This window comes from Gavialis gangeticus, unplaced genomic scaffold (genome assembly GCF_001723915.1).
Source record: "Gavialis gangeticus isolate Ggan-Ray unplaced genomic scaffold, GavGan_comp1, whole genome shotgun sequence".
NCBI classification, from domain to species: Eukaryota; Metazoa; Chordata; order Crocodylia; family Gavialidae; genus Gavialis; species Gavialis gangeticus.
Genome location: NW_017729009.1, coordinates 19,506,783 through 19,530,782, shown reverse-complemented (window position 1 = coordinate 19,530,782; position 24,000 = coordinate 19,506,783). Strand labels below are relative to the sequence as shown.

The following is a 24,000-nucleotide window of genomic DNA, read 5'->3' as shown; positions in this document are numbered from 1 at the left end:
CATAAGGTCCAAATACAGGCAAATACCAAGGCAATAGCTGCAGACAAACGCATCTTTTTTTGCATTTTTTCATTTGTTTCTCAAAGCAACTTTCCTTTGACAACTTTTGAGAAGGACCCACTTTTACTTTCTCAGCCATTTAACAATGTGTTCACATCACCATTTTTATCAATATTTTCTTCACTGAAAACCTAGTATCCAGGAAAATATAAACACTTGTGTTGTTACAAGTTTTGATGAAAACACTCGCATCAAGTCAACACTTTTTTCATTCAGTTTTTTCTTTGTTTTTTCAACCCCAAGGAGGACATCTTGATCCTCTCAGAAAATCATTTTTACTGGGGGGGAAAAAATTGATCAGCCTTAATGTGATCATTGTAATTCCAACTTCCCAGTTAGCTAGGACAAAGTACTCAAAGGTAATGTGCAAATGTTGGCTATCAAACTGAGAACACGGAGTGGGAAAAGCAGCAAATCGAGGGTGCGGACAGAATTGCAGCTCCCTGCTGTAACTCGCAATGCTCTGCAGGAAGCGTTCTGAGTTACAACAATCCCCCGGACCAAACAGAAGTTCACTGTTGGGTCCTGGGGGGAAGCTGGTTTCCCCTTGCAACAGCCCCTCCTCCCTTCCTACCTGCACCGTTTGCAGAATGGGAGGGGGAAAGGGAGCAGAGGGAGCAGAAAGCAGTTGTGATACTTAATTCATTAAATGGTAGAAAATGCTTAAAGAGCCCCAAGTGTCTCAGGTGTTGGGTCTTCTAACTGAGATGAGAAATAAGAGAAGGGGGCTGCCACAGATAGAATAGCAGGTTGGAGGGGGAGCTTATTAATAAAATAATCAGCCGGCAGAGGTTGAAATACCTGTTGCTCTAATGTGCTTCCCAGGCTGAGTGGGTTTAGGCATGTTGTATGACCCATTTTACCTGCTCTTCCCATCAACCATACTTTGAACAGCTGGATGGGATGTTTCTTAGGCAGGAAAAAGGATGTTAAATCATTGTCCTCTTAGTTTGCCTCCCATGGCAGTATAGGGACCTTTTAGCTTCTGCCCAGGATCAAAAGATGGGCCAGACCTCCATCGAGGTAAAACACTACAGCTTCAGTGTAGCTATGATGAGGATCAGGGCCAGAAGATATTGAGCTCTGTTAAAACCAGTCCTACATGTGAGGTGACCCATGTCCACCCTTCTGTATTAGTTTCACTCTCTCCCCAAGAGCCCACAACTTTCCTGCAATGCCCGCAACACTGTCCATGCACAGCCCCATGCAGGCATCTGCTAGACAATTGGGCTTCAGGAGAAAGCCTTTCTACGTAGCTTTTGGCATTCACTCCTCTCCTGCTCTTAGCAGATGCCAGCAGCGGAGAAGAAAGAGCAGGGGTGCAGAGGAGAGATTTCCCTGCCGAAAGAGAGGTTTCTTGCAGACTGCCCATCTCAGCTCAGAACTGCCTGGCACCTGTGTCCCAGGGCACTAAGCCATCACAACAGATGGGCATAGGCAGTCATGAGACTGTGATCCTCCATCAGCTTGGGGTGCTGACTGTTTAGGGCAAATTTGCCAGCTGAGAATGTCAAACCAGCTGCCAGTCTGGAATTTGCACACCTATAATTATGGGGATATGTGATTTCTAGTCCAAGCTGGATTAATTGGCAAACTAAAAATAGGATCCACAACCATGTAAGGACAGTTTCTGTGCATGGTTTAAATTAGGAATGGGGGCTAGGGTAGGTCTGAACAGGCACTGAAGAAATGATGCCTCCAGCCCTAACTTTGTCTCACCATCCTGAAGGGCCTGATCCCACCGAGAGTCCTTTATTATCATGTATTAGGTGCAGGATACCAGTGGCATGTGCAGGTGGCAGCCAAAAAACAGCTCCACTGTGCTCTGTGCAAATGCACGGTAAGGATAAAACTGCCCTGAGAGCTTACCTTTTAAATGGACACAAGAAGCTAGCAGGCAGGAGGAAGAGTGTTACTCTATCCTTGGAAATGGGAACCTAAAGAGAGTAAGACAACATTTAGAGCCTGACACACTGGTATCATCATCTCATGTGAACCATCCTGTTGCAGTGGCTGTGTCTCTGCTGAAGTCAGTGGCTCACATGGACGTACCCAAGCTATCCCTAACCTAGCTCGCGCAGATACCAATAGCAGTGAAGCCACAAGAGCACAGGCTGCGACAGCACAAGCCCAGCCACAGCACTTAGTGAAGCCTCTTCTGATTTCACTGCTACCCAGGCTAACCTGGGTGAGCCTACAGGGGCTGTAATCCAGCACCAGTTACAGGGTCAGCATTCCCATCATTTTCTCAGCTCATGTATTTATCTTACTCTGTCACGGTAATACAATAATACAGACAATAATATCACAGAATAAAGTTGTGGCAGAGACTGACCCTAGGTTTTCTGAGTCCCAGTCTCAATCACTGAGTTTAAACACAAGACCATGCCAGCTCTTGGCAGAAGCCAGGCCTGCTGAGCTCCATGAACTATAAGCTGGTTCTCTGGTTCTTGCAATCAAAGGGCCAAACAGGGCTGCCCTCGCCCCGGGGACATGAGAACATGCTTATACTACACAGAATGAAATCCAAATGTCTCTCTTTCCAGTTGAGTTTCAGGAGCTTGAGTAGCATTTCGATAAGGATCAAACCTTGTTTTTTTTCCCCCGTCTCCCCTCCACCACCTTTGCAGGTATCCTTAGAAAATATAATTAGGGAGGTTTCTGAACAGGGCAGAACCAGCTTGGAACTGAGAATAAGAAAACTGCTTCCTCTCCTAAACTTCACCTTTCCATCAAAATGATCCAAACCTTTTAAACAGAAGTCATGAATTATATATTACCAGTACTTTACATTTCATTTTTACTGCTGCCTTTGCACTTTGGGGTTTCAAGGCAATACTGGGGAGTTCAGAAATAATGTGATTAAAAGCTCTTCTCAGGGTATTTCCATCCAGCAACAGAATCAGAAGTGACAACGGGCTCTTGTATGGTTTGATAGCTTGGGGGGGGGGGGGTTGCTGTGAATCTCTTGTCTATGAAGTACTGTAGGGGCTGACTCTCCACCATCTTACTCCACTGTACATTCACTTTTACCAGCATGTAACAAGCATAAAACAATTCCACTCTCTCTGGGTAGCATTTTATCTTCGCACAAATGAAGTGAATATAAATGTAGAATCAAGCCCAAGACTTGCTTGGCAGAAAGGCAGACACCCATACTGATTTCAGCGGGATTTGCACCCATGTACAACTGAGCCCATAAAACTGAGTCACTGCCAGCCCTCGAATGCCAGTCTATCCCTGAGCCAGATTAACACCACACTGTGAGTATCTACAAGGTTAAATTGCTTTTAATTTTTGTTTAATTATCTGCAATGGCACAAATAACTAACAGCATTGATTTGAACTTGGCACTGGAGGCAGGTTCCAAATGGCAAAGCATATTAAGAAATCGAACTATTAAACGTAGCTAATGAGCAAAATAATTATGTGGTGCCAAGCTGTAAAAGGTTAGGCTTTAAAGTTGTCACAGTTCATAAGCAAGAAAGATTTAATGGCAATTTTAATAAAATATTTATATGATAATGCATTTTAATCAAAATAGGAGCAATTAATTTGGGGTGTGGGGGGGGGGGGATATACTGCGTGCTTCCTGTTCTTGCTTCATGAGGCCTTGTTGAAGAGCAGGCATTTTCTTACTGCATAATGTATTGGTCCCAACTATAAGCTCTTGGAGCTCAGTGGAGCTTGGGATAAACCGACATAGCAACAGGATGCAGGAGTGTACCAGCACTGAGAGGCTCCTTCGACATAGCCCTATATCTAGATCATCATTGAAACCCAGCAAAGAGATTGTGCTCCCATCCTAGGCTGGGAGGATGCTCACACCCACATGAAGTGTACCAGAGAGTCAAACCTTTCAAACACCATGGCCACGTCTACACAAGACGCTGACTGTGCAGTAACCCAATACTACTGCACAGTAGCACTGCGTGGTAACAACCATAACTGTGCGGTAGCATCATGTAAAAGACGTTTGGCGGCATTACCGTGCAGTAACTCTGGTTACCGCACAGTCATTTAGTACTAAACAAGTACTAAATGATGATGTAGTAACAACTGCGCAGTCAGTGTCTCATGTAGACGCAACCCGTGGGTTGTAAACCAGAGGGACCTGAGCATATCACTGAAGTGCTCACTATTCAGAAGTGATGTGAGTACAACTTCTTTGCCCCCAAACTCCACCAAGTCCCATTATGGTCTGCCTGCTGGTGGAATCGCAACAATTGTGCAAAAAGGAGCTTAAAATAGTCCGTGCCTCGGAGCACTGATTTTGTTCCTTCCCTACCTACTTTCCTAGGCAGAGAGAAGCAGGTATGTGTCAGCTCTGGCATGTTCCAACACCTCCCATGTCTCACATCTGCAGATATTTTACTGTGATCAAACATCCAAAAAACATAATGCCAGTGGGGAAAGATGTCATACGTTTATGGGAACTGGCACAGCAAATGATTACCCTCACTGCTGCAAAACAGTCATGCCATAGACCAGGGGTAGCCAACCTGCAGCATGGGTGCTCAAGTGGCACAAACAGATTGGGGAGGAAACAAGTGGCACGTTGGCAAACAGCTCAGGGAGCAGAAAGCCGATCAGTAATGAAAAGGGATACGTGTGGCAATCAGGAAGGGTGTGGGGCTAAGCTGTGGGTTGTCCTCCAGTGCTCATACTGTCTATCCCTGTCAGGCCATAGAAGTCTCTTCAGGTACTAATGTACAGACCATTAACATTGTGTTGCCATTCCAGGAGCTACCACCTTCATGTTTCCAAGGCAAACATGGCAGCGGGGCCATCCATACAGGGGGGCAGGGGCATGAATCTGGGCTACTGCCCTGGGCCTCACACCTTGGGGGGCCCCGTGGACAGTACCATGCAGACCCCACCGCAGCCGCCACGCTCCAGCCACTCTCCACCCCTCCATCCCCCCAGCTGCTCACCACCCCCTGGTCCCGCACACCCCTAGGGATGGCTCTGCACGGCAGCATCAGGCCCTGATTCAGGCTTTTCAGAACCACATTTCTTCTAGGAAGCATACAAAAACAGCATGGCAGTGTTAAAATAATGGCCTCACCTCTAGGATGGGCACACGTTTACACACTTACTACCCAGTATTTGCCCCCTTTAATCTGTTTAGCCTTTTGTGCTGTATACAAGTATATTTTTCACTGTCTACCATTTTAACAGTTCATCAGTAAGCGTTACGTTTTAAAGTGCTAAGTTTGCCCCTCGGAGTCGAGATGAAGTGAAGAAAGCCACACTAGGCTTCATCATCAAGGCTGGATTTTATGCTTGAACATGCAACTTAACATCAAAAGCTTGATCTTTTTTATTATTCAGCACAGCCTTTTTAGACCAAATTTAACGAGAGCCAAATGGCACATTTTAACTTGGGATTTAAAACTTTTATTTTTTAAAGCTAGAACGGAGTCACACAGCTTTCTCCTGGGTCTGAGATAGCTCTGTGTAATACCTTAAAGCCAGAATCTGACACCATTACCATTACTCGTATAAAATAGGACTTACCTATATGAATAGACCCACTGAACAACGCTACTCAGCATGAGTCAAGGTTACAAAATCAGTCCTGCTTTAGGGCTGGTCTTTAGCCCCTTGAAGACAGAGATAAAAAACCTCCTTCTGTTGACTTGAGTCAGTCATTGAGTGATCTGACGGATCCTCTGCCCATTACTCATGTGACAAGTCTTTGAGAGCTATTAAGCCAAAGAAGGAAGCCCCTAAGCCTCTAATTACCGGAACTGCCCGCTGCTGGAGGTGGAATATCAGACGTCATGGAACGACGGTCGGACCGAGGCATATGTTCCTACACACCGGTCATTTGAGACGCTTGGCCTTGATTTGCTACTTAGCTGCTGTCAGACAACTTTCACTTAGCCTAGGCAGCCCAGTCCTCTGGTGTTACCCCCAAATACACCACCCAGAAAAGAAAATGTGATCACTAGTGCTAGGCAGGAATCCCAGGAACATTTCTGAGCTTTCAATTTTTTTCCCATTGTACATTAAGACAAAAACAAAGCTTTTCAAATCTCCTCAGAGAGGCAGTGAGCTGTGTCAGAAGAGCCACCAGCCAAGGGGTGAAGCCCTGATGTCAGATGTAGACAACCAGGGTCAGGTCTCTAGTCTTCCTGATTCAGCACAGAGCCTGGGTCAGCCACACGCCAGGTTAGCAATCTAATCCCAGGGCTACTGGCTATTCTGGGAAGGGTTTCCTTTTTCTCTCTCATTTTGAACAGAAATTGCATCCTGGACCTGAGAAGCCTTCCCAATGGAAGCAGCTTTCTCCAACAGAATTCAGCTTTGCCAGGGAGATCCCAAAGGGCTCTACTGATCACGGTACAATCAAAATATACTGCTCAGATGCTTAGCTTAGAGATTGGATGCATCAGTCATCTGTGTCATTCAGTGATAGCAGTACAGTATGTTCTTGGCTTTGGTTTTGAAACAAATCCACTTAATTTGGTTGCTATGTATTAAAACTTAGAGGCAGTTCAATGTAGTTTTGAGTCACTTAGCTTGATGGATGCTACCGTTATATATGCAAATTAATGTCTCAAGTTTCATCGCCACCCCCACTCCACAAGGAGGTACACCAGAGGATGACCTTAAGGGCCTCCTACAGTCACAAATCACCTATTCTGTCAATCCTAAGTGCAATTCTCAGTAGCACTTCAGCACAAGCCTGGAAGCTCTGTTGAACTGGGTATGAGGTTCACTGTGTCTACCTGCCTCCTAGCTCTACTCTTTCTGAATTTACCCTCATGCTGCAGGCATCAAGCATAGATGTGCACCAGGAGCAATGCCGCAAGTGCATAGTCCACCTCTTCCACACCCCTCTTCCTCTGCCTACCGCCCCTAAGAAGAGACAAGTCTGGAAGCAGAGACAAGAATCCCACAGACTGATTCCTAGAAGAGCTCTGCTTCTCAGAGTGCTCTGATCATAAGCTACACAGCATGATGTGGATGGCTTTGGTGTGGGCCTCAAGGAATGGTATAGATGGGGAAGTGCAGATCTTGTAGCTTTGGGCTAGTTGAGAACAACCTTATAGTTGACCCAAGAGGTCAGCATAGACATAGCCGTGCAACATATTCAGCACAACTCTGTGTCTTTATTGATTTCTTAACACTGTCATGCTTTGGATGAAGATTACATTTGCTTTTGAAGGTAAACTATTTCTGGAAAGTTATGTTTGGTACTTGGAGAAGGTCTCTCTCTCACTTGTCATTCCTGCTTTGTGTTGGTTGTTTTAAAAAATAGTGTCTTACCTGTATGCACAGAACATGGATCTGCAGCATTCACTATGTTGCAGCTGCTGGTATACTTTAATTTTCACTTGTTCCCTAAATTTATGGGATCTTGCTGTTAATACAGCTGAGCTATCCTCAGCAAATGCCTGCAGTAATGCATTCGTGGATGTCTACAATGTTATAGCTGCTCTACGGATAAAATACATGACCCTAAAAAAGAGATCCTTAACACACAAACTCAATATCTCTGTTAGTTCCAGTAGTATTATATGAAAGGACACTGCCAGGAAAATTAAAACTCTGAGACCTGCCTGAGATACCCACAGTAGCCTGGTGGACTATGTGCCACCTTCAATAGCCAAGGGCACGCGTGGCAGCGATGTGGCTGGCATCACATCGGGCTTCCTTTGACTCTCCTGCTGGAATTTGCAGCTGGATTGATGGGGAGCAGCCTTTGGTATGAATTTGAAGCAGGACTCAAACTCATGCTGCTGGAGCGGCAGCAAGATGCCATGGACTACTCTATGCCAGGCTCCAGTGCTGGGAAAATTGGGTTATTTTAGAATTTTTAAAATAACCAGCCTTACTGGATGCAAGATCCATAGAAATATCCCCATAATTATTAATGAAATGGGTTTGTGGGAAAGTTTCCTGCAATTTTTGGCAAACCTAAATATTGCCACATTGCACTAATTCACAGGAACTTGAAAGTGAACTAAAAAATGAAACCAAATCAGCTGCAGCTTTAGCTAGCAGGTGAACCAAGGCCAAATCTTTCTCATTAATTAAACTTGGATCAGGCCATTAATGCCTATAGTAGTTTAATGTTAATTGGCAGCTAGTCATTTTTCTTCAGAAGAGATTAAGTAAACCTCTGCCTCTAGCCTTTGACAAACCATCAGAAATGCTTTGTCAGTATATTAGCAACACATTAATTATATATAAAGAAAACCTCTGCAGAAATGAAAAGGGAAAAGAAAAACATCAATATTCAAGATGTTGACTTTGGGGTATGCGGTTTCCATCTCTAAGGCTGCATGCTTTCCTTCAAATTTCCTTCCATGCTCCTTCAGTTCCGAACATTTTTCACACTCAGCTAGAAATCTCCTTGTTTCCGAGTCAACTTGGAAATGATGTCAGCACTAGAAGAAACCCAACTACATCCATCTCTTTCTGCCAGGGGAAGCCAAGGTCTACTGGCAAACTTCTCAAAGAAAGGGTCAGGAAGTATTGCTCCTGAATATCTGATGTAAAACAGTACCACGGTTACTTCTATGGATGGTACAAAACGTTCAACACACAACATGGCGAATTCTTGTAATATTGCCAGTCCCGAGCACCCAAATATTATGAGTCAGGCTCCAAAAAATAAGCATGAGTGTGGCATTAAAGTCATAAGATTTGTAAAAATAATTTCTTTCACATCATATTTTGACGTCTGGACATTTAGGTCACACTGTGTACACAAGCTTAGTCTTCTCACAGCATCCTGGGGCCTAGACATTCAATCCGTTTAGATAAAAGGCAAAAGATACTGAGCTCAAGGAACTGGGGCTTTTAGCAAATCAGTGTGTAGCGTGAGGATATCTCCCCCACCTTGAGCCACTTGGCTCAGAAGCGAGTGCCACAATGAAGTGCTTCACTGCACCACCACATCCACTGCACCCCAAAGTGGACCCAAGAGAGGGAGCTTGTAGCACTCATGCAGTGCCACACTAAGGCTGCTATCTATATCCTGTCCCCGTCAGGGTGAAGCATAAGCAGAGGTGATGTGGCGTGCATCTCGGGCACTTTCTAACTTGGTCCTGAGGTAGCCCTCAAGCCCTGCGTGACTGAGCATTGGCAATGCTGCACTCCAATAGCAACCCCAGTTTCCGCAGGCCCGTGTTCCTAGGCAGGGACAAAGTCAGCCCAGTTGTTCTTGCAGTGCAAACTGTTAACAGCTCTGTGCAGCTGGTTGGGCTTCCCTCCTTCCAGCTTGTGAGGTAGGACGATCCAGTTTGCATTGTCCCAGCTTCACGTCTTTGTTAAGATGGTGGAGACTCTGTGGGGCAGGGCTGCATCTGCTCCACAGCCCCTGGCCCCCTGTTTAGGTAGGCCCGAGTCCCTGGAGGGGATTAGGATTCTTAATTAAACAAAGCATTAAGCTTCATATTCTTCCTTCCCGGCCCTCCTGCCTAAAAGCCCTAGTCTTTAAATTGCAGCATCTGAATGCCCTGCCTACCAAGTGAAGGCTTAGCTCATGCTGTGGGATCATGCCCCCTCTGCCTGTTCAGTACTGGTGTGGGGAAGCGTCATTTCAGCTGCTGTTGAAAGTCCGTTCCTGACCCCGGCATGAGGTTTCCAACAGTTCTGGGCAGGTTTGGAGGCTTATCATGTTTCCAGGGCTTTGAAAGTTCACAGGTAAACTAAGATTAATTTTCTATTTATTTTCTTTCTCTTACAAGACAACTTATTCAAAAAAAGAAATGTGTTCCTTCTCCCTTTTCAATGTTTTGAGGAAGCAGATAACACAAGGCTCTACCCCAGTCCATTTATTATGTGTGATTTTCCACAGCAAAATTCATTAGAACCAGTACATTTACTTGCTCCTGTTTGAGAAGTTTTGCAGGGATTTAAAAAGTAAGATGTCATCTTTTCCCACGTGTCTTTTATTCACCTCCGTTTTCTGAATCAGGCTCAGAATCCACTAGTTCTACTATACTCAGGCTATTGTTGTTCCCAAGGGTTGCATTTTTTACCATGGCACAAACGATGGAAATATCAGAGGACTGATCCAGGTAGCTGTCGTCATCAGACATCCTTTCAGCTTTATTGGATGTCGAATCAGAATCTGGTGGGATTATTATGTAAGAGAAAACAAGAGAGAGCTTTTAAGTGAGTGAAGATGAGCATCACCGTGGGTTAGTAGCCCAGTATACTAGAAATGTCACTGAGCTGTGCAAGCCCTTTCTTCAAAATTAACACCTCCTGCTTATTGATATTGGTGGCCACCACTTGCTTCCGTCTCTAATTCATTTAACAGGGAAATTTAAATAGTGCTGTTGGCAAACAAATTAACATGTAAAATAATAATAACCTGATCAGAAGAGGGCATGAGGGGTCTTGCAAAGTTTAGCAGGTTAAAGAAAGGCCCCTCACTGTCTCTGAGTCCAAGCCTCCAATCCACCACAGCCCCTCTGCACCACATGCTGGGAGCGAGGCAACAGCAGTACTACGCTAGTTCAGATGTGGCCACCTGCCTTGTGACCCAATTTGCCAAGTATAACTAAGGTGTTGGTCTTCAGACATCTAGAATAATGGCTCCAGGAACAGCCTATGTACAGAAAAGCCTACATGCATCAACACAGCATTAGCCGACTTCACCTGAGGTGTCATCGTCCTTATTTGCTGACAAGTCTGCGAGGTCAGCAGAAGCAATCCCATCACGAATCCACATCTGATTGGCATTTCCAATCATGACATTATCCAGAGTAGACTCATCGATGCTGAGACTCTGTGATGAAGTTCCCCCTGTCCTATTGGGCGTGCTGTTATGCAGTGAAAATGAAGAGAAATTCCTAGGAGGAATTTGACCAAACGAATCTACAGTGAAGAAAAAGGACACAAGCAATAAACATGATGGCACCAAAACATCTAAAAGGCAAAATGAATGAACATCACAAAAGGTGCTGCATGTGGTTCCCGGAGTTGGGGTGGGAGGGACTTGCACTGCAATAGCAAGAGTGGCAGCATCCAATGAACTCTAACTTTAACTTCCCAAAATGGAAGAAGGTTCTTGAAAAGAAGCAACTTTACCCAAAAAGGAAGAGGTGGTGACAACAGGCAGCACTACAGCAATGGTGGTAATTGTTTGCACATGTACAGTGATTTCCCATGAGTCAAAAATGACTATGTATGGGACTCCTTATTTTACAGAGGATGATAAACAGCCTTCGCAAGGCCATCACGTAAGCGGAACCATGTCTCCTGGCTCCCACTCCCTCACTCCGAGCACTGCAAAAGGCTGCCCCTCTCTCATCCAGCCTTCCCCTTTGAAGCCACAAGTCATTCTTTCCTTACATGGGTAGGGGGCGACCTGTAGGTGCAATATTAGCCTTGGCCTCTTAGCCTCATCTGCTTCTCTACACACTGTAGGACAAAGCTGGCCCCGCCTAGCTGGGATGCAGGCTTCAATCCAAGGCTTATATTCTATGATTCAAGAGGCAGCAGAGTCGAAGGGATGGCTTGGAGATAGGTCAAGGAGAGCTTTTATTATAGGCACAAGCTAAATCTGAGTTACTTCAAGAGCTATGTTCAAGTTAACTTTCCCTCAAATCACTACCCTAAAGCCACTCTTCTTCAAAAAACTCCCCTTCTGCTGTTGTAAAAAGGAGTCAGGTGAGCAGAGAAAGGGTCAAAGGGCAATAAGTGCTCCTGCAATACAGACTCCAAAGCCCCAAACTGGCCCCATAATGTGTATTTTAACATGTGCAGAACAATTCAAGAACTTACTCCTAAAAGATGGGGGGTTTGTGGCCAGCAGGGGGAGATTTTGCTCATTCATTTCACCAACACACACCGCAAACCAACGTTGTGTACCTACCTTTTTCTGGAGTTCCACATTGGCCCACCTGCTCTGCTGGGCTGTCAACAAAGTCTGTCTTGATAACATCCATTTGATTTTTATTACCAAGCAGAACATTACGGAGCACGGACTTGGTCACCTGGACGTCCTGGTCACACGGCATAGCCGCTTTAGCTTCCGAGTCATCGTACGAGGTCTTGGCGTTTTTTGTTGAACCCATAAAACTCCAAGCAGTTGGGTTACAATCTTCACCACACATGCAAAAGGAAATCATTGTTAAGGAAAAGGGGGCTGCACATATTTACAACATCATCCCTTTAAAAACAAGTCTAAACAAATCACTTTTTGGTAATTCTCTGCATTTACTCTCCCAGGCACATTGGAATATTTTGTTTAAAGCAGCCAAGACCTGGGCAGGCTCTATGAGCCTACTGAAGTCAATGGCCATCTTTCCATTGATATCAAGGGAGTTTGGATTAGATCCGCTAGAGCAGTGGGAGTCAACCTTTTTGGCAAATATGTTACAAGTAAGCCTTGGAGTGGCACCCTTCTACGAGTGCCACTCCAATCCCTTTCCTCTGCCTGATCTGCTGCTCTGCTTTCTGCTCCCTGTCCTATCTGGAGCTGTGCTCCCTGCCCTGTTCCTGATCTGCTGCATGCCACAGAGAGGCTGCCCATGCCACTTGTGGCATTCATGCTACAGGTTGGCCACACCTGCTGTAGAGGATCTCACCTCAGCGGAGTTACTGAGCATCAGGGACAGAAGTCACAGCTCACAACTGTCCCATAACCAATGTGCCATGCTCTGGGAAGATCTGACAAGTCAAAATGCTTCATATCTGCTCCTTGTTTAAAATGGAGGCATCCAAAGAACAAAGAGGTGCTTATCAGATGCAGCAAAGATATTTTTACATTTTGAGTAAGACCCCATCTATGCTGGGGTAATGTAGTTGTCTAATAACACTATACAATGATTTCGCATTCACTGCAGACAAGACCTGCCTTGTTTCATGACATCTGGCTGCACCAAGCAAAACACAACAATCCTAATTTACAATAGTCTGCACCTCCACTTGCTAAGAGAGCTGTTGGCCTGGCCACCCAATCAGTGAAAGCCAAGATAATATCTACAGGTGCAAATGCAAAGGTTTGTCATGTACATTTAGAGCCCAGGTTGACAGTAGATGTCCATTCAATTAACCAAAACTCAGGATTTAACAGCTCTGTGAACGTTTGGAGTTGGGATATAATATATATTAATGGCATTAAGGAAAACTCTGAAGTAGAATACATAAAGCTGGTTGAAAGCTGGTTATACAGGAAAAGACAGATTCATCAAATTAAAAAATGTCATGGAACATATCAGTTTTCACAATGAGAAAAATGTCAACTTTTAAATATTTTTTATTTAATTGCATTGAGAATTTTTTATTTCCATTTAAAATACGAATCTTAATATTGTATTGTTATAATGTTTCAATATTTTGGCAGTTACACTATTTGATGTTACTTAACAGAAAGTTTTTGGCATTTCCGTTTGAGAAGCCACTTAAAAATCTTGACATTTTATTCAAGTCTAAAACAAACATGTTTCAAAAAGTCACTTAGCTTATTTTCTGACCAGTTCTAGTTCAGTGCCTTCTGATCACTAATTATGATGGCTATTGTTCATAAATAGTAGAACATCAAGAACATTTTAGTGAGAAATAATTACCATTGTGTTTGTCCATCACGCTTGCAGTATTGTTATTCCCAATCTGTGTAGCAGTGGAATGAGAAACTTGAACAACGTGGTGATCCCCTGGCAGAGAAATGTTGTTTATTGGATTATTCTGAACAATATAGATCATACTCGGCTTCACTTTAGGACCTGTTGCTTGGTAATCTGTAACAAAATAAAAGGCACATTAGTCATTAATAGATTGACAAGTTACCGTCAAAGTGATTATATATGGAATGAGGTAAGAAAAACCAAACTGGAAGTTCAGCTTTCTGAAAGAAAGCTCTTAGAAATGGCTCTAATTAAAGCACTCACAGCATCTTGTGTACTCAGCGTCCCGTGCTTCAAAATGGCTCATTCAATGCGCTTTAGTGAAAGCACCCCCACCGCCATTTGAAATGCTGGAACGCTGAATACACAAGATGTGGAGGCTATTGCAGTGTGCTAATTAGCACGCTCCAGCAGACTTGATTAATCAATATTGCAATTACAGCGCATCAGAGCAATGTCCCTGCACATCTACAGGTACCCTATGAAAGCAAGCGTGAGGAAATGTAACTTTTGATCAAACCAGTCAGTAGTGAAAGCTGCCGTAAGTCACTCAGTGGTACCCAAAAATGAGGTAGAGTAACCAACAGCAACAGGGATGCCATATATCTAAAGGCAAATGCTGATTTTGTAAAAGAACCGATCAACCAAAATGTGATGAAACAATTTCAGAAGGAGAATTACACAAGACTTCTCTTTTTCCAGTATATAACATCATCTAGTGATTATGCAGTGCTAAAAAGATCAAGACCTCTGAGTTCTGAATTTGAGGGGAAGTACATGCATTATTCCTAGGTGACACATGGGGAAATGGAAGCACAGAGCTGTTAAATCACAGCCGACCCCAGGTCCCCACAAAGGGAATCCACAAGATGAGTCAGAGGCATTGACTGCAGCCTGCCAACCCCCAATCCTCTTCATCATCATTTGTGCTTAAAGGTAAAAGCTTAGTGTGGATATGCAAATTGAAAAGTAGTCAAAAGTCTCTGCTCTGAACTGGCTCAGGAAAGGAACTTGGTTCTCTAGCTGAAAGTCTTTCCAGCCAAAAAGAAAACAAAGCACCCTTTTGTGACGGAGCCCAGAATCGGGTTATGAAGGTCTCTCCCAGTACAGTACCTGCTCCCGTGCTATAACATGACCACAGTTTCTGTCCTTCATCGAAGTGGAGGAGATGTTTTTTCCTCAGTTCATGTAAATCTGGATTGACATCCTTTTGCGTCTTCTTCCCAAGGTATTTGGCAATGCTTAAAGCCCTCTGAGGTCCATCTTCCTGCAGATATGTCCAAATCCTTTCCTCTGAGAAACAAAGGCCTGGCTTATTGATTCAATCTGACTACAGGAGGATAATCCAGCTCTGTTTGTAGCATGTCCCCTGGAAAGACTGGGCCAAAAGTACCCACCCTGGCACCTGTGGCCATTCACAGTCCACTGGCTTGAAGGACTTCTCCAGGATTGTGAGTAAGGAGCGCCAGGCTACCACCCAGGCGCAAGTGCCCAGACTCGGCCCCGCCACTGTATTTGCTGAAGAGGAGATGGGGAGTAGGGACGACCCTGGCTCTGCCTGCAGGCACCAATTACCAGGGCTGGTTGGCTGCACATGTTTAAGAGAGCAGTAAGCCCCTAAAGGCATGTTGCAATGCCTCTACACCCCTTTGCACCAATGGCATCTGGGAAGGACTCTGCCTCTCTGAAAGAGTATTTCTAATGGTTCATGTGGAAAAATGAGGCTGTGCCTGCCACATCCCATTGCCTATACAAGCACTAGCAAGGGAATGGCGTTTGCTAGGCCTCTACACATGCCCTAGCACAGCAGTTCCCAAACTCTGCCAGATTGTGCACCACCGGTTTAAAATGATACAACCTGAAGTACCACCAACACATTTTTGTCATATAAAGCAATTATAATAAATCTCTTAACGCGTACCACTGACAGGTTGCCTGGTGGTGCGCGTACCACAGATTGGGACTCTAGCACGCTGCTGAGATCAGTCAACCTCCGTTGCGGCTGCTGACATCCAAGGAATTAAAATCAGCCTATTCAGCCTTAGAAACTTAACATGCACCAAATGGCTTACGTGTTTCTGTCAGTCCACTGTTGTTGCTCACAGGCACCACCTCATTCCCATGCCGGCCCCTTGGCACCAGGGCAGTGTCAGCTACGAGAGAGAACATTGTCGGGCACTGTAACTTGGATGAAAAGACAACTGTGAAAGATCTGCTGTTTAGCCAGACAGAGGGACAGGGTCCTCCTCCTCCTCTCTTGTACCAGTCTCCAAAGCCACATTTGCATCCTTGCTTGATTCCTTCACACAAGCCCAGAGAACAGGGGGCTTTGCAAGCATTCAGCTGGAAGAGCTGATGGCCCATTTCTGGAGCATGCCATATGAGGTGGGGCATGTGGATTTGACTTGACCGGGGAAACAGTGGGGCACTTCTTGACCTTTGCATGGGCTTTGTCGCTCTCTCTAGTTTTTTACGGCCAAAGATCACTGGCTGGAAATACCTCGTTCTTTATAGTGCTTTACAGACTTATATCCCTGACCCCAATTTTACAGGCGGGGAAAAAGAGGCACAGAGAGAAATCCAAGGTCCCTCATCAGACAAGTGGACAGGCTAGGACTATAATGTAGGTGCCCTGAGTCCACATCCAGTGTTCTGTCACCTTCTAATAAAAGACCCCAGTGTTCCCTGTGAAAGGGAGGAAAAGCTCGAGTTTAACAGCAGAGAGGTTCTTGCAGATTTTTCTGTTGGGAATGATCTGCCTCCCAGAGGAAAAAGGGGAAGATTTTAGAAAGTCCACAGGATTCAAAGTGCATCTGGCTGGTTTCTTCTGCAGAAGCTTCACTTAGAGACCTAATCTCCCACAGCTTCTCCTGACATTTTCCATGACGTGAGGCAAGACGGCCTCCAGTATGGGCCAAGAGGCAGTGCCTCATCCTTGGGCATCTATACGTGCGTTCTGGGGTGGGGTTCGGGGCCCTTTAATTAGAGTGGCTCCAAGAGCTGCTCTAATTAAAGTGCCTGCAGCATCACGTATATTCAGCATCCCGCGCTTCATTCAATGAGCTTCAGTTCAAGCACCCCTGCTGCCATTTTGAAGCATGGGGGAACTGAATAGACATGACAGGTTGTTGGAGCGCATTTCATAGTTTCATAGTTGGTAGGGTTGAAAGGGACCTAAGCAGATCATCTAGTCTGACCCCCTGCCATGGGCAGGAAAGGGTGCTGGGGTCAAATGACCCCAGGTAGGTTTACCTCCTTTTGAAGACCTCCATGGTAGGGGCCAGCACCACTTCCCTTGGAAGTTGGTTCCAGCTCCTAGCCGCCCTGACTGTGAAGTAGCATTTCCTGATGTCTGGCCTGAATCTACTGTCAGTCAACTTAGGGCCGTTGTTCCTTGTTACCCCCCGTAGTGCTGGGGAGAACAGTTCCCCAAGCACTCTGAGGTAGGGATTGTCAGGGCCTGCAGATTTGAACACATCTAATCTCTTAATTAACACACTCCAGCAGACTTATTTAATCGAATTAGCATGTGTCAGACCAGATGTCCAGTGTGTGTATAGATACCCCTCGTGTGCTGGAGGAGAATCTAGAGCATGCTGCCCCCTACCACAGCTCTGACATATGCAGAGGCTCTCGTAGGGAGGGGTGCCAGACTGGCTGAACTGCCCTTTCTATGGGTGAAAGTATGAGAAGGGGCCTGACACCCAAAAATAGGCCTGAGCCAGCTTTAGTTGGCATCTGGAATGCACAAGACTGCAAATATTCCTAAAAAGCTGTTTTAAGCATTGTGTTCTCAGAAAGCATGACACAGGGTTTATTTATCTTCCCTACAAATCCCTCTGGATACTACTCTCAGTGCAGGATGTGCTCTAGGACTACATGTACCTTCTGCTTTATTCAAATTTCAGTTCTGTATGAAAGAGAGAGAGAGAGAGAGAGAAAGCCAATTGACTTGCTACCCACTGGACTGAGTAAAAACTGAACTCCAAGTAATTGAGGTCAAGGGCTCAATGGTCTCTGATAGTTAGGCTGTAATGTAGCTATAGCCTTGCAAACAGAATCTCCTCTCAATTGCTCTCAGTATCAGAAGGTTGCAGATAGAGCGTAAAAAGGTTTCCAAAACATTTACCAGCTGCCGGCTGCGGGGTTTTGCAACAGCTTTCCAGCTCCTTACCGCCTGCGCAGACAACCCATTTGCCACTGTCCTGTTTCTCTACTTGGCCTTCCTTCTGCAGGGTGTACAGCATACTATTGGCTTCCCGCTTTGTAACTGAACATCCATTGGCAACTTCAATGGCCTTTTTTGGAGTCCCAGCTGCCCTTAAATAGTTCAAGATGTATTGCTTCAGTTCTGAAGTTAAAGACAAGAACAAAAGGCTGTCTATGAATTAAAGCAATTAAAACATTGGTTTTGGATTGTTATTTATTTATTTTGCAGCTGAACTTTCCCCCCATTAATCTCTAGTTTGTATTAGGATTTGGAAGCATGGACGTAACATGTATATAATTATAATCACAGAAAGCAAAAATGTACCTCAGCCACAGAGCACAGTTTGACGGTGGAGGCAGGAACCATGACAAGACTACAGGATGTTGTGGCTTGGCACTGCCCCTATCCATCATGGCCACCGTGCTGCTACAAAAAGGCTCGTTTTAAATCTTGTGTGTCTACTCACCCACATGAAAGTAGTCACTATCAGCTTAAGGACTTTTTTTTTTTTTTTAAGTGACACCCTCATTATAGCTGCACATTTCTGGCTGTGAAGGACCTACTTGTCCACCTCACAGGACTAGTATCACTGACAATGTCCATATCCCATCCTCCATTGTAGTGACAGATTGTAGGATGTGGTATATTTAGACCACAAACAGACTTTGTCTAAAAGAAATGATGCATGGAAAAGCCCTGCATACATTCAAAGCTGGTTCCCTGGTTGAAGCCAGTCCCATAACTAAGAGCACTGACAGAAGTGACATTTTTTTGCGTGACTGGCCCCCTAAGGGGCCAGTCAGAGCACAGACAGAAGTGCACGCCTGCAGAGCCCAACTGCATGACAATCTGAATCCTCATTACATGAGAAGTACCTTCACATGAATATCTGTCAGTCCATGCTGGGATCCCCAGCCCTGGTACTGTCTTCAGAATGAGAGGGGGAGAAGTGAAGGGAGGAAGCTTGGTCTGAGGTTTGCCCAGCCTGCCCTGGAGGATGGGGCAGGTAAATTGGAGCCTTCCCTCCCCCTAGGTCGGGGCTAGGGGAGAGAGTCTGCAAACACGCAGCCACTTCAAACTGGAGCTCAATCCCCCAACCCCCTGGACATCTGCTGGCTCAGGGTGGAGCGCTGTAACTCATGGCACTTGTTGTAAAGCACCATGAATTACAGCGGGGAGCTGCACATCTATCAGCACCCTAAGGCATGAAGGAATTGACATTCCACTTGTCCCAGGTCTGCCTTGAGAGGGTTTCTTTTAATGAAAGCTAGAAAATAGTGAGGAGTGGAGCAGTCCTTGAGGTGCCTCCTCACCAATGACCACACAAAGAGCAGAAAGAGCTTCTCTAATCAGAAGTACATGAGTATATCTAGCCAAACCCCACTTTATTTCCCCTGGAATACCAATGCTGAGAAATGCTACCAGCACGTTTGCCCTTGCATGCAAACTAATTTAATCAAGAAACAGGAAATGTGAGGCAAGTGAGCTTAGCTGTCATTTTACAAAAAACAATTAAATGCATGAGATGTGTCCTCATGATATTATTAAAAAGAAATTCCAATCTTCTGTTAGCAACGGCATTAATTATGGTGAGCACATTACATTCACTATCATTTACAAGAGGAAATCTTGTTGCTATACAGCCTTTTAGAAAAATTTAAAAATAAAAACATTTGATTCAATCCCCCCAGGAAAGCCCCCACAAGAAGCCACATTTGAATGAAGCTGTGATTATCTTTGTTTTTTCAGGCTGGTAGTAAAAGAAGTCATAAATAATGTTCAGCAACACACTGTGAAATGCTGTATTTTCTCACACATTACGCACACCTTTTTCCCCCCCAGAACACTCTGCTGTAAATCGGTGTGCATATCATATATATGAGAATATGGTAAGAGCAGTTTCTGCTAATCACTGGACAAAAACAGAAGTAAAGCCTGCATGTGATCCACAAGGCTCAGCCCTGTAGCTGCTGCTACTCATTTACTTACTACAAGGAAAGATCTTTTTTCTTCATTCTGCCTTTCAAAATCAAATGGGCTTTTGCATAACTCAGTGACTAAAGCAAATTGCCTTTTGCCATTGGAAAAGTGCACAAGCAGCTTAGGGCTATACATTATGCACTGAGCTGGCCGTAATAATGCACTTAAACCCAAAAGATGATTATGGATATTAACTATACGTATTGAAAATCTGGATGCTACATCTGGCAGCCTGAGCACCTCTCTAACAGCAATGACTACTCTAGGCCCCAGGTGGTGAAGGGACTTTGTTTTATCCCCTCAAAGCAATTAAGATCTCATCTGAATCAGGGCAAGACTTCGTTTTGTAGGGCAGCCTTTCCTAGGAAGAATGGTATTGAATCCCAGCTTATGTTCTTCAAACTGAGTCTTAGTTACATGCTGTCCTGCCCTCCCCACCCGCACTGAAATAAAACAGTTCAGGAAGAAAGAAAGAAGAATTTTGCTGGAGTTTCCTATCTTTTAAATTACATTTCCCCTGGCTTTTGCTGTGGGAGGAGCCATTGATCAGCTGTTAAAAGCATCCTTGGATGGTACCTAAGATTCCTTTACAAGTTAAGACTGATTTTGGAATTACTGACTGATCTCAAGGATCTGAGAACATCAAATGCACTTTCCCAACTGAAAGAGAAAGTCATCAATAGAGCTCACCATAAAGGGACATTTATTCAGGGCCATGAGCAAACTTATTATACATCAAAGCTAGCTTGTAGTGAGGTTTTCAATCCAGATTCAGCACGGGAGCACTTAAAAATATATAACTCAGCTAAAATTCATGCAGAGAGCCATGTGGCTATCAGCAAAAGCAGCCTGAGAACAAGCAAATGCATTAGTTGAGTGATTATGTGGATACCTGCTGAAAGAGGGGGATTTGCAATTATCCATGGATGATTTTCTACATGTACATCTCCCGTTATAGTGTAAAATCAATTAACAATAGTCATTTGCTTCTGAACACATTGGTTGGAGAGAAACATTAGTTCAGAAACATTAATTTCTGGACAAATGTTTACAATTAAAATGTAATTTTGATTCCACTCAAGTCCTGCACCAACACATTGTATCTAGGCCAAATTCAGAGGATAAATGAGCAACTTCAAAAATACAGTTCAAGCTGCAGAATGATGGGAAATGCCCCCATATGGTTTGCTTTTAGGAGGATATGAGATGCCTAGTAAAGATGGGGAAGGGATCAGACTGTTCTTGCTTCATAAACCTTTGTCCCTTGACAAGCAAGCTCCAAAAGAAACTTTTTGCACGATTCTGAAGTGGTTGGAAGCAACAGCCACCAAATATCCCAGGAAAGTCAGTTCCCAGGTTATTTCCAACTCTGCATACAATATGGTTTGCAAAACTCAACTCCACCTTACAAGAAGGACACGGTGCCAATACAAACTGCAGCCAAATGCCACCCTTTCCCAGGGTCATCCAGCTGGAAAGCTTAAGAGACAAACTGAAAAAAAAAAAGCTTAGATTTGTCCGCACTTCTTCTTTCCTTCTCCAAAAGAGCAGCAAAGTTACTTTGCATTTACCAGGATGTAACCTAGAAGGGGACCGAAAGGGGGGACCCAACTTACAGTATTAGCAATGGGAATTTTGGGTTCATAGACATCCCCAAGGGAGCGTGAAGGAATCCACAGGAGAGTTTTTGAAGATAACAAGTAGCAATGCTATACCAGAGACCCTGCTCCTGGAAAGATTTACACGGTAAGCAGCTCTTGGGGAGTCAGTGAAACTTTCCACAGGAGGATGTGTAGCCATGACTGGGCCTCAAAATATCTAATGATGATAAATACTGGAGAGAAGTGAAGAGAAGACAGGAAGTCTGTATAAAGGGGCCAGCCTTTCTAGCTAAAATGAAAAGAAAGGGAAAACTAAAATTGCATTTTCTATGGATAAACCAGCTTTACAGCAAATCAGGCTGTCATTCATATTGGTGCTATATCCATTACAGAAATGGCTCCTGCACAGTCTTGAAGTGGACAAAGCAGCAGCCTGATCCTGAAAGGTGCTGCCCTTGCAGAGAGCCCTCCTCTCCCATTTAATACAGTGGAAGCTAAGGATGCACAGCTCGCAGGATGAGGCCTGCGGTTGGAACACTGCAATGTATTTTGATCCCCAGCAGTTGCCATGCTGACGGGGCATTGAGTATTAGAGACTGGCACCCTCGTCACCCTGGCTATAGCAAGTAATGCATAGTCCACCTCCGCTATCTGGTAGCACATACAATACAGAGCAGCAAAATGGATGGGTGTTTTCAGGTGCCACCTCAAACCCAATTTTGGGCCATGTCATTGTTTTTCTTAATTAGCATGATGATTTTGACTGCACAGATTTAGTTAAAACGTAACAGTCCCACATGCTTCAGGCCAAGCACAGCTGGTAGCACCTGGGGGGCATGGGTGACTGGTGCTGCCTCAGTTGGGGGGGGGGGCATGTGCCCCCCTGCTCAGCAACCAGGGGGGAGGGTCCCCCTCATGGCCAATAGTGCTGACAGACCCCACTGGCCGATTGCTGCGGCCGCTTCCAGAATGGATCTGGCCATTTCTAGGAGCGCCATGGCGCTCCCACTCCCTGGCCAGTGCTTGCAACGAGTGTGGCTGGTCAGGGGGTACATGCGCACCCCTACGCATCACCACTGCCAGGGAGCAAGTCTCGCTGGCTGAGGCAGTGCTATACCAGAGTTCAGCTGCTGTGGGCTCCATGCAACTAAACCTGTGGGTGCCATTTCCAGAGGCTCCCTTGCCCTCCAGGCTGGTGTTGGCATGAATCTGGAGACAGCTGAGGGACCAAAAGAAGAAACCGGCAAGTTTTACGTCCACCCAAAACCCTTTGGCTCTCTTCATGGTGACTGCCTGAATGACCTGCTCTCCCCACCCACCAGCTTCGGGATGAAGGGGTCAGTAAGAAAACCCGATGCTCTCCCAAGTCCCACAACTAGAACTGATCAAAACTTTTTCACCACTGCCTGTAAGACAGAATCAAATTTGGCTCTGCCCAGCTGTTGTTACTCAACTTGTCTACTTTCAGCCAACATTTTCAGAAAAACTCAGACTTCCATCTGTTAAAGAAGGCCGTTTCTAAGATTTGGGCTGAAAGCTGACGGTTTTCCATTATTCAATTAATGAAATTGTTATTATTGAAATATTTCCTAGAAAAACACCCCAGTCCTGTTCATGACATCCCCGAGAAAGCAGGAACTTTACCTAACTCCCTTCTCCAATTACAAAAAACACAGAAGACATAATTTAGCTTTCTAATCTCCATGTCTCTCAGTTTCCTGTTCAAGACATTTACTACCCAGCATAGTGTGTCTGCTTCCGTTTATATGCTGCAGAGCAGCAGTAATAAACTGGTCAAGGAAAATAGCCAGCAGTCGGGAAAACTAGGTAGAAGCCCAAATGTAGGAGATGTTTGAAAGCCAATCTTACCTTCCTTGGATGCTGCTTTTGCCATTTTTCCGGAGTCCTGGTACAGATCAAAAGACAAATTCAGTTAGCCGGAAACTTACGGACTCCAACTTAAAAAAAAAGCCTGTGTCAGTGCCAGGAAGAAACAAATGTACAGTCAGAACTAAGAAAAAGCCAGAACTTGTTGCTTGTTGCTTAGTTTCTAACTCCAATTTGGGGCTTGGCTTCTAAACAAGACCTTGTGCTGCATCAGAAAAGGGAAGCGAAAGTGAAACTTAACTATTGGTTTATAAAACAAAACTTACTGATCATGCAGGACACAGTCCTTCTTTTCTAATAGGTTAGTGGTAACACATGACACCATGACAGACAGCTTTGGACAAGTCTAAACTGCAGCAGGCTTGCCGTACCTCAATACAACTAGAGCAGACTTCGTCTGATAAGGAAGATAAGGAGCTTCCGAAGCACTTCACAAAAGCTTCTGAGCCACTTTGGAGATCCGGCCATACGGTAAAATGGGGAATCAATGAAATGTCTATAACTAGACGCACCCCTGCAAGTTTCATCCAAATCAGACAAAAACCAACAAAAGTTATAGATATTTCATTGATTCCCCATTATACCCTATGGCCAGATCTCCGAAGCTTTGGAGCTGCCTTGGAGCCACTTCAACTGGATCAAAGCAGAAACCCAGTCCGGAGCT

At 44.8% G+C, this 24,000-nt stretch overlaps 1 protein-coding gene across 1 annotated transcript; it reads right to left on the bottom strand.

Moving 5' to 3' along the window:
* Positions 1 to 5,447: 5,447 nt before the first annotated feature.
* Positions 5,448 to 23,624, bottom strand: ZBP1 (Z-DNA binding protein 1). The gene is made up of 8 exons (XM_019510196.1): positions 23,319 to 23,624; positions 17,788 to 18,009; positions 15,731 to 15,811; positions 14,772 to 14,951; positions 13,602 to 13,772; positions 11,906 to 12,133; positions 10,687 to 10,905; positions 5,448 to 10,153 (listed from the first exon to the last, which is right to left on the bottom strand). Exons 1-8 carry the CDS (start codon positions 23,341 to 23,343, stop codon positions 9,972 to 9,974), a joined length of 1,308 nt encoding a protein of 435 aa, XP_019365741.1. The 5' UTR covers positions 23,344 to 23,624; the 3' UTR covers positions 5,448 to 9,971.
* Between the last annotated feature and the right edge of the window lie 376 nt (positions 23,625 to 24,000).